Genomic DNA, 11,808 nt, shown 5'->3' on the forward strand with positions numbered 1-11,808 from the left:
TTGTCACTCTCGTCCTCCCCTCGCTACAACACGCTCTCGTGTTGTGTTGCGGAAATTCTGGTGGTTCTTACCTGGATAAAATAATGGATTTTATGATGAGGTACTTGGAGCACTAACAAGATTATCCGACATTGTCTGCTGTAATTCTCCCGACTTTTTCTTCTCCAGATGAGAATTGAGCGTTAAAATTTTGCATGAAATTTTTCCGCTAACAAGCATCGTAAAATATGAAATGAAAGTGAAAAATATTGGATGCCTACACAAAGGAAAAAGTTTCTGGTTTCCAGTAAAGCGCCTCGGAAATCCAGAACCATGGTACCGGAACATGGAAAATTTATTTTGTCTGTATTTAATTAAAAATACTTTTTACATGCGCATTGTGACATTTTTTCCTCTTTGTTATATGATGAAAAATTATATAAACATTAGGAACTTTCATCAATTTTCCCTGTAGGTTATCTGAGAATCCAGAAAAGCCTATTTCAATATCTGAAACCAATTTTTCCAGTTTTTTTAATTTTCCGAAATTTTTATCAGTCGTTTTATTGATTCTCAGGTGCGTTAAATATAAAAAACTGTCCTATATTAATATAGAAGCAATTTCCCACTTGTTTTCTCAGGATTGGCTGAGAAATTTTTTTTTCTTTTTTCATTATGCAAATATTTGATAACAACAAGTAATTTCAACAAAAATTTCAATTTTCTCCCGTGCAAACATCGTGAAAAAAAATCCGAATGATTTTCTACCGAATTCTTAAAATATTTCGACCCCAGAATTTAAGATTTTTCAAATATTCAGGTGGTCCATAATTGAATGGAGTGCGAAATATATGTTCGTTATACATTTCCACATCCATTGGGACCTTTTCGATAGCAGAAAAATATCTTCATCAGTTATTATTGGCTATTTTATCAGCCTCCGGGTTTGTGGGTAATTCCGCCCAGAGTTTGTGAGTAATGTCGCCCAGGGTTTCTATAGGGCTGCTAGACTCTGCAGCTAGAGGGCGGTCGAGTGACAGCTCGATTGTTTGGGGTAGTCGGTGGCCACTGGAACTTCGGCTAAATTCAGGATAATTTATTATTATTCACGTGAAATCTTTCTCAAAATGGAGCCAAAGAATGGAAACGAAGGATGAAGATAGGAAAAATTATAACAGTTGGTCTGCATTGCTCGAAAAAGTCATCAAAACAAGGTGGGCGGTATTGGACGCATGCCGGGCGGTATTACCCTCAAAGTTCCATTCCATCGCCCACTGGCCGATGGCAATTGAATGACACAATTAAATATGTTTAATGTTAATAAAAACTCTGTCCCCTTCACATCTTCGAGTAAGCACCTCGAAGAACCCATTCTAACCGTTTATGACTCCTTGTAGAGTGCGAGGCTGGAAAAAAAGACTCATTTCCCTTAGGTGGGCGGTACATGCCGCAGCTCCCCTATTCATAAATCCCTCAGACTGTTTGAGGGCCAGGAATGTTAGCTAAAAATTCAACAGTAAATTTCGAAAAAATCCGCAATTGCTGTGAAATATCGGAAGCAGGATATCTGTATTGAATTTATTTTAAACGCTGTTCCGCGCAAAAATTCTCGCTCAAGAACAGTCAATTCACCTAATTTATTACGGGTGGATAGTGTCAAATTGGCAATTTATCCCACCGTTCGTATCTTCATTCTTCCACCCCCGATTCTCAGGGGAGAATTTATCAAAAACTAGGCCATTTATACTGCGTGCTCCCCGAGGAGTTTGATGACAGCAGTCGTTTGGGGTAGTTCACATCCTTCTACTACCCACCAGGACCGTATATTTGACCTTAAGACGTGAATAGAGAGTTTCTGGTGCCATTTATTCAAATTTTAGTTCACTTCGGTTGGCAATAAATGAGACAATTTCATTCAAAATATTTCGATAACCAGTGAGAAGTCTCACAGGAATATAAAATTTTTACTAGGAGATCCATTCTACGGAATTTCTGGTAAGCGTTGATAAATTTGGCTGAAGCTATTGGTTTTGTGATATTACTTTTTCTCTCACTGCAAAGGGACTAACACAAAAAAACAAATTCAATTTGGCACTTACGATCTTAAATTGAGACTTTCAAAAGCCAAGATTTGAAAATGTCAAGTTACACTTGTGAATGTCTCAAGTTGCGATTTGAAAGTCTCCAGTTAAGAATGTTCAGACAAAACCCACATTATTCACCATAATTTTGATATTGTCTCATATGCCAGGTTCACATTTGAGCCACACGTGAGTAATAATCTTAATCCTTCCATCGGGGCATCCTAGTGAGAAATTAATTTCTGAAAATCACTTCTTGTAACATTGCGCTTAGGGGAGAAACGTGACCGTGTGAACTTTGATCGAGATGTTGCATGGGGTAGACACTCAAGATATTGAAAAAAAAACACAAGCCATTTACTTAAGACTATGGAGAATCTATCGCCGGCGAGAAAAAGTAGGGGACCGGGCCATATAGGCGTGATATCTTCGATTGATTTGCGAATTCCTCTAAAAAAAATTTGACCGCCATTACGAGTCGAGCAACGCGACAACACCGCACAACAGCTGATCGAGGTCGGTAAAGTCGGTGACGATAATTCAGTGCTGGAAGCATATGGACACGTATAACACACACAAACATTCATCTCACTGTTACAACCCCACTACTAGCCGAAGCGTGCGATGTTGCCCGATCAAAATTCGACTGTTACCACTGCAGTCACAAGTCCTCCATTATCTATGAACATTTTCTTTAATTATTGTTTCCGAGACCGGAAAAGTACGCCATAACACCTCTAATTTGATGAGAAAAATAATCCGTAACATGAATGACTTATTTAATCAATTACATTTTTCTTATCAACTGACATCTCCTCTTGATATTTTAAACATCCTCAAGACTTTCAGAAGGCTAAAATTGTGATGTTCAGTCTCAAATTGCCGTCTCAATTTAAAATCTTTGAAATCTCAAGAAACTGTTTTTTGTCTGGATGAACAATTGCCTAAAACAATCTCTTCGATGTCTGTTCCAGCAGCTCCACCAGCCCGCCGACATGTAACTCTCCATCAGCCCGCGATTATCCAACCGGACATCCGTTGAACGACTGGGTCAAGGCCCCGCAATAATGAAAAATTCACTTCTCAATCGGGCACGAGGTGCCCCAAGCCTCCACTCGTCCCGCAATCACATCAATCCAACCGTGACTGACTGCCACCTGTGACCATCCACCAGTATTGGCTATCACCCGGTCATACCCACTTCCTCGAAGTGCACGTGAAAATCGGTAGAAGAACGACGTGGGCAAGGCGGAAGCGGAAGAGACGGAAAAAAGTTGGTGGGGGTTGATTTTTTTTTCAAGTGTCAGTGCAGAAGAAATATTGACCCATGGGGGGGGGGGTTATGTGAGATGATGCGATGGCACTGCGAGGGTGATTGGAAATTCCTGCAGAGCTGACTCGGGGTCTAGTTTCGTCTCCTTTATTTGTCTTTCATTTAATCCTCCCTTTAAGCGAGTAAAAATGTCTCCCTTCTCGTTTCACCTGTCTCACGTGGAGATAAAAGTGCGGGGGCTGGGGGTTTAAAGTGGACGGGATAAAATCACGTGAGGCTCGACGGCATTGTAAATTATTCTCGCACGAGAATTTCCGCAAGGGGAGGACACGACCTCGTTCAGTCTGTACTCCAGTTGTTTCGCTTTGTTTCCCTCTGTCACTTTTATTTATTCTTTTCATTTTTTTCCCCCCTCGTCTCGTCCCTTTGACCGACGGTCATTCTTCCCCCCGGGGGTGACGGTCATAAATCCATAGGTTGAGCGGAGAATTCTGGACTCTGCAATTTAATGAAAACGAAACAAATTGGAAAATTCCAAAAATACTGTTGTGGAGTGAGAAAATGGGGAAAATTGTGCGGAATTTGTGCGAAAAAGTCAGTAATTAATTCACGATGATTTATAATGAAACTTAATTAGATGGAATCCAACAGGCACTGGTGTTAATTAACTCGGGTAGAAGTGGGGAAATACTGTTGATGATCAGAAACAAGGAGTAGCTGATAATTCGTGCTGTGTGGTGACGAAATTGTAATCGCGATGGGGTGTGAACTGACTAAACTGGTGGCGTCGGGATCGCAGAATCCGAGCGGACGGGAGAGCCCACCGCCCCCGCCGGCTACGGATTCACGGCTACCACTTACTGCCAGGCAAAAGTACACAGTCATGGCTAGTTGGAAAGCTGTTGCGAGGGCTATGGAGCCCACTGGAGTTTATATGTTCGTCAAGTGAGTACTGAGAACCCTGAATATTGGATTTCCCAAACTTCTGATGAGCCAAAAAGCAGTCGAATCATGTTGAAACCAAATGCTGTAAAACGACCCATTTTGCCTCATCCGTTGGCCAGCAACTGTGGGGGTATTTTTTCTGCAATTCTCCCCCTTTAAATATCTCCAAAAGTATTGAAGCAAAATAGGTCGTCTTCCTCCGTATTTCAGCGAAATTTCCCTGACTTCACGATAAAACATTTTCCACTCCTCCGCATTCTATTCATTTCCAAATATTTTTCCAATCGATAGATTTCGCGACTAGTAAATGACTAGTAAAACTTCAATTTCAACTTATGCAGCTTTTGTCACAATGATGACATCGCGATTTAGCGGGAATTCTGAACTTCGCGATTTTTCGCGAAGATCGCTGGCCTTTGAAAATGCTCCGTTCAATTGTGGTTTCCACCGTCCTAATGATGTTAACGCGATCATCGCGAATTAATGCGATTAAACGATTGGCGATTAAATGATTCGCGATTCAACACGAAGTGTGAACTTTGCGATTTACCGCGAAGTGTGATCTTCGCGATTTAACCCGAAGTGTGAACGTTGCGATTTAATACGAAGTGTGAACTTCGCGACTTGACGCGAAATGCGAACTTCGCGATTTTTCGCGGGGATCCCTGGCATTTGAAAATTTTCCGTTCAATTCTGGTTTCCACCGTTCCAAAGATGTTGACGCGCTCATCGCGAATTGACGCGGTTAAACGATTCGCGATTAAATGATTCGCGATTGAACGCGAAGTGAAGCAAACTACATCCTCCTCCTCCCTTTGTCCGCGAAAATTTTCCTGACTTCAAAATAAACCATTTTCTATCTCTCTGCATTCAATTCAAGTACTCCCTGACAATGGAAAAACAATTGTTACGAGTTTCTCGTTCGCCCAATTCGATTTCAAATATTTTTCCAATCGATGGAAAAAGAAAAATGTAAAAAGCCTCTTTTCGCGATTGAAGTGGTGCATGTAGTCTATTACCTTGGACACTATCGAAAAAAAAAATATGGGGGCCATCCCTTTGAGCCGAATTGGAGCTTACTCTCCCCCCCCCCCTCTTCCAGCCACCGCCAATTCAAGAGGCAAATAGAGGAGAAAAGAATGGAGGCAACTCAATACTCTTTTAAACTACCGTATCGAATTCTCGTTTTCCGATGGGTCTCAAGTACTGCACCTTATCTCCTTTTCAATGCGATAATCTCGGCTATGTTAGACATTGACGTCCACCAGAGCCTTATAGAGTTAGGATTTCCATCGTATTTTTTCTTGTTACGTACCTCCTATTTCACTTCTCTTTCATTACAGACGTTACATCCCACTCGGTTTACCCAACTGTCACAATCACATTCACTGAGTCTAGCATTTTCGCTTTACGGGGATAATATGATATTTCCTCACGTTCTGACGCAATATTTTTTCTGCACTTCTCTTTACCGTGCGATTTTTCATTCTGCCTCATGCCTCAGATGTGGGATTTCTTATTGACGTTGGTCTTTTTTTGTCGTTGGGAGTCGTGATTGAAATTCAGTGATAACGGAAGATGAGAGAGAGAGAAAGGGACACATATGGGAGAGAAGTGTCAAGATTTCTATTGCTACAGTAGAAAAAGTAGTGTCTGAAATTAAGCTATTTATTGCGGGGTGGGCAAGTAGGAGGTGAGACGGAGGGGAATCTATTGTTTTCTCACAGAAAACCAATAGCTCAACAGAAAAACCGGTATTTCAATTACAAATTTTCAATCCATTTCGACCATTTTTGTGTTCGAAATATTTTTTTAATAACTCTTCCATTTTTTCCCTCGTATTTCAAGTCTTCTTTTATTATTCTAGTTTGTCTTTTGGATAATTGGAAAATAATTAATATGGATAGAAAAAGTGACAATGTCGTGCCGTTCGAGGTACAAATTGGCAGCACTGATTCACCCAGCTGTTATGTTCCTTCCCATAGCGAAATGTATCATCACAACTCCATTCGTATTTGCCGCGCTTACCCCTCCACGATTCCTAACCTCGACGTTGCCACTATTCCAAATTGCGCACGCAGAATTCCTATTTTTACATGAGTTTTTTAATTATCACTTCTAAACAATTTTCCTAGGCCACTTGGATAATTTTTTCTTACGTTCCTCCATGACAGCTTCACCCAAGTGCGAAATTTCCGGACAATGGCGACATTTTTTCTATTTTTAATATTTTCTTTTCCGAATTACCATGAGAGCCCGTTAAAATAAGTTCCACCCGAGTGCAAAATTTCAATGGGATTTCAATGGCATTAGGCTGGTGATCGCGATTTAAACGATTTGTTTGGTCCACAATGAATGCTGTTTACCTTTCCGTATAGTCAGTAAAAAATCCAGAGTGAATTTCGACTGTGAGTCCACACCAAACCGAGTGAAAATTCAGTAGTGAAGCGGTAAACCGAGTTAAGTCGATTTTGACTATTAGCCAGTTTTTGCTGAATATCTCGGAATCTAAGAGAGATAGCAAAATTTTTCTCATGACTTTTTTTATAACGCTCTATTGGCTCTACAAAAAAGGTCGTGACAAAAATCTTTCTATCTCTTTTAGATTCCAAGATATTCGTCAAAAACTAGCCAATAGTAAAAATCGACTTAACCCGGTTTACCGCTTCGCTACTGAATTATTCCGTGTAAATTTACGGAGTTAATTCATTCCGGAGTGAAATACAGCGAGTGGAGTGAAAATTGACACTGCCATGGTGTCAAAATCAACATATTAATCAACACAGCTCGATGGGAAAAATGAAAATTGCCTCCGTACCGAAATTTGACTCCGGGCGAGATAGTTAATTTTAACACCGGAATATTTAACCCCTCACACCAGAGACACTAACACCGAATTTTTTTACTTTCTAGTTCAAATTTCACCGCGGTCTCCCCTCAAATCGAATTCAAAGTCCGCTTTCGGAAAATTCAACCAAATTTGTGTTGATGAAATTTGAGCGATGGATGCACTCATCTCTGTCGTTAGCTGGCAATACAAAAAATTTCAGTTCCAGGACATGCGAGTCCAGATCGCCATCGACGTCTGGCGAAAATGAGTCATCGAACCAAAGCTCTTCTCATAATTATGATAGTCATCCAATTAATAAGCACACTCACCGCTGCTTAGCTTTCCACAACTCTCCACACCCACCTCTGTCAACACGTTACCCCCGAGGGACACCAGCCGTATCAATTACTTCCCCGTTGGCTCGAACTCTCCAGACAGAAAAAAAAATTGAGTTCTCAAGGGAACGCTCCGAAATGCCAGGGCCCCGCGGCTCTGAAGTTGAATAAATGGGAAATTTTGTAAACGAGTGTTTTAGTCCCTAATTTTCAATATTATGATCCTCGAAATCAGACAAAATTTCTTAATTTTCAAAACACCTGCACGAAGGGTGCCTGACCCTTATATTACACTTAAGAGGGCTCGCTACAACCCGACCTGATACACAACAATCATCTTCGAATTGAACTACCCATCCCCCAATTGAGGATAAAATATACTTGAATCATTGTTTTTCCGTGTTGAATTCATGGAAATATCTAGACCTCAATCCATTCTTATCCCTAAAAAATTCTCCAGCCGAGTTATCGCAATCTAGAAAACGGCCAATTAACCCGCATATCTTTTTCGATTCATCCGGCCCGTCCATGACAGAGGATTAACGACCCTTATCATCCGTATCTCTTGAGCCTCGCCCCTTGAGCGCATAAAAACCATGTGTGTCCTCTGCCCCTACCACTCCTTCAATAAATCCATTTGATAAAGACTCAATCGTTTCTGTGGATTCCTCACACGTGAATTCACGTCATTCAGAGGAAAGTGAATAGAATGAATAAGGGAGTGGATGGAGGACTCAGAGGGGGTGCACTCAAGCTAATGGTACTATCTTTTCTCCTGGAAAGACGTCCACTCTGGTATTACTCATCTGACTGACAGCGGATGACCGACAAATGTAAATAGAAATGTCTATATTCGATATCCAATTTTGTTGAATTTTCAATTCATCTAAATCCAAGAAAATATTCATCTGAAGTGTTCTTTTCATTAAGGATGTTTGGCTATAATTTTAATATTGTCTCATATGCCAGGTTCACATTTGAGCCACACGTGAGTAATAATCTTAATCCTTCCATCGGGGCATCCTAGTGAGAAATTAATGTCTGAAAATCAATTCTTGTAACATTACGCTCAGGAAAGAAACGTGACCGTGTGAACTTTGATCGAGATGTTGCATGGGTTAGACACTCAAGATATTGAAAAAAACCACAAGCCAATTACTTTAGGCTATGGAGAATCTATCGCCGGCGAGAACAAGTAGGGGAACGGGCCATGTAGGCGTGATATCTTCGATTGATTTCCGAATTCCTCTAAAAAAATTTGACCGCCATTTCGAGTAGAGCAACGCGACAACACCGCACGACAGCTGATCGAGGTCGGTAAAGTCGGTGACGATAATTCAGTGCTGGAAGCAGATGGACACGATAACACACACAGACATTCATCTCACTGTTACAACCCCACTACTAGCCGAAGCGTGCGATGTTGCCCGGTCAAAATTCGACTGTTACCACTGCAGTCACAAGTCCTCCATTATCTATGAACATTTTCTTTAATTATTGTTTTCGAGACCGGAAAAGTACGCCATAACACCTCTAATTTTATGAGGAAAATAATTTGTAACGTGAATGATTTAATTAGTCAATTTTATTTTTCTTTTCAACTGAGTTGTCCATTTGATAGGTTAAACATCCTTAAATTGTGAATTTTCAAAAAGTGTAACGGAAATTTGAACCAATGAATTCCATGAAGCATCGAATTGAATTTAAAATAGGGGAGGTTGGGGTGAAACGGACACTTTTGACTTTTTCTAAAATGTTAATGAGGGGTTGAAATGTTGATAAAATTTAATATTATTTTTCTCAATACAAAGGACAGTTATTTCCCTTCGTGCCGAGCCTGAACTGAGCTCAATTGATCAATTTGTTTCTGAGTTATGAATAATAAAAAAAGTCTAAAGTGACCGTTTTACCCCACCCTCCCCTACGTCATCATAGAAATTCCATTCGGGGGCGAATTGCCAATTCATCAGCAAAAATAAATTGTCTATGTTGTGACGATAGCAATTTCTCACTTTCTTTTTCGTGAATCATTGGTCACTAGATAGCATCAAGCGCTGGATTTTTTTGTTCCTTTCAAAAGGAAGGGAAACGGGAAGAGGAGGATTGAAAAAAAGAATGAAAGCCCTCCTTAAAGCCCCCAACCGATTGCTTCATTGTCCCCTTCTCCTGCTCATATATGTTTCATGCACGTTCAAATAGTTGTGTACAATGTGATACGCAGGAAATTAATCCCAGGGTTGAATGTCAAAGGGTGCGGGAACCATTCCTTTCTCCCCTGCTCATCCAATCATTCTGAGACGCGGGGACGTGTAATCTAGGTCGGGGGAATTGGGTCAGCGGGTCAATCCATTTCATTCTTTATGATTTTATTCAATTTATTGAGAATGCGCCAACAATCGTTGATGTGTTGAGGGCCACTGAATAGTTGGCAGTACTCACGGGTTTCTAACGATTTAAACAATTTCAATTATCCATTTATAAACAACGAATGTTAAAAAATGTTCGAGTTCATTCGTGATTTTTTTCAAATTATTGGAGAATGTTCCTCAAACATTCTATCTCGATGACTTCCGGTGTCTAGACTCTCTTTCAACGGTTTCCGAAAGATTAAAAATCCGAATTTGCCCAAAGCTGGACTTGAACCCGCTCTCCCTACGGATTCCGCCGTCCGGCCCAGAGATTTAACCACTTCGGCCACCGCCGTCGGTTATTCAAATTCTTTAAAAATATCACGGAAAAAAATAGACTTGAATTGAGTATATAATAAACTTGATTCAAGTGTATATTATTGTTGATTCTAGTATATTTTATACTCAAATGAAGTATTTTTTTCCGTGTGCACTGTTTTTGTCTGAAATTTGCGATACACTTTTTGGAAATTCTCATCGAATTTAATTACCACTGAAATTACGAGGAATTTCACCATTGAAAATTCAGGATTTCGTGGAAAAATCAAAGAGAACTGAAAATTTAATTTCCTTTTTTCCCTGAAAATGAATAGAAAACCAGAAAATACCGGTAAATATATTCTTGAATTTTCAGACAGCGAAAAATCATGAAATTTCAGACTTCATGATTTTTCTCATATTAGATTGGAAATTCACATAAATTAAGTAATTTTCGGCTTTACGCAGCTTAAAATTCTGGAATTTCACCGAATTTTCAGTAAAACCTGAAATTTCATGATTTTTCCCCCTAAATCGCGTTCAGTGTCACCAGTGTACCAATAATTTTTTTATCAATCTAAAATTGATTGAAGAAATCACTAAAAGATGAACAGTAGTCGACAAAATAAAAAAAATATGCGCACAATGAATTGCTGGGTCATTCAACTTTACAATTCGCAAATTCATAAATTCCAAATTACTCTCCTGAAATCCGAGCGCGAATGAACTCTGAAAGTAGCGAGAATTACCGCTGGCATCCGGTGATTGAGAAAATTGAAACTAATTGAATAAAACGGGACCAAATAAAAGCGAATGCTGAAGGGATGAGGTAATTCGAATCAATGTTTGTTGAACTCCTGTTGCGGTCACATTGAGATGCGGTGGGGGTGTCTAGTTTCTTCTGGCCCATTGGGATCAAACACTTCACCATCGCGACGAGGGGGGTGAGACGAGCACGTAACACGAGACACGTATAAAGGTGGCGAAGGGGTGTACGAAGGGCACGTCGAAGCCCCTGGGGAATATCGGCACGTTAACGAGACTAAAAGCTATTTCACGCTCATTTGGGGGCAATTCCGTGAAGTGGCAATTTTTTAAGGTAATTTTCGAATTAGGGGAGCAATTAAATGGGATTAATTAGATAGGCGATGTGAGTTTTGGTGGGATATGACGGTAGATGTAATCTGTTTTCTGAGGAATAATGCGCTCGAGCCGAATAAAACCCTTTATTTTTAACTTCCCGACCCGAAGGGAGGAAGTTATTGTAATGACCCCGAAAATCGAATGTGGAAATTTAACCATTTCTCCCCGTTTCATGACCTTTGGAACCACTTCTGACCCTTTTCAGGTACCTGTCTGTATGTGTGGATGTGTGTGCATACGTCTGTGACAAAAATTTTGTGCCACGATTCCTCCTGAACAAACGATGTGATTTGACTTTTTTTTTTTAATCGCTGTATTTTCATGTGACTTGAACCTGATTAGATTATGGAGACGATCGTCTCAGCGTTTCTCCAGTTTTTTCCAAAAAACATTTGGAAAAAAGTCGAAAATTAGCGTTTTTTTGTAAACGAGACCATTTCTCCGTGCATAACGATGCGATTTCAAGTTTTTTTTGTTAGAAACGATGAATCTTGATATAACGCACAAATCATGGAATACTGGAAGACATTTAATCAGCAGTTCACTAGCTTTTTTC

General features: G+C 40.1%; 1 protein-coding gene across 3 annotated transcripts in view; it reads left to right on the top strand.

The window, feature by feature from the left end:
* LOC107039298 (neuroglobin-1) overlaps positions 1-11,808 on the top strand; it is a 40,508-nt gene that overhangs the window by 4,837 nt on the left and 23,863 nt on the right. For 2 of the 3 annotated variants that reach the window (XM_015258849.1, XM_015258851.1), the window contains exon 2: positions 3,035-4,278. In XM_015258849.1, coding sequence (XP_015114335.1) covers positions 4,091-4,278 — 188 coding nt within the window. In that variant the 5' untranslated portion in view covers positions 3,035-4,090. The remainder of the gene's footprint in view (positions 1-3,034; positions 4,279-11,808) is intronic. The other variant, XM_015258850.1, reaches the window with a different exon arrangement.

The sequence above is a fragment of the Diachasma alloeum genome, unplaced genomic scaffold (genome assembly GCF_001412515.2).
Source record: "Diachasma alloeum isolate Michigan unplaced genomic scaffold, Dall2.0 Dall_scaffold_00295, whole genome shotgun sequence".
Lineage (NCBI taxonomy): Eukaryota > Metazoa > Arthropoda > Insecta > Hymenoptera > Braconidae > Diachasma > Diachasma alloeum.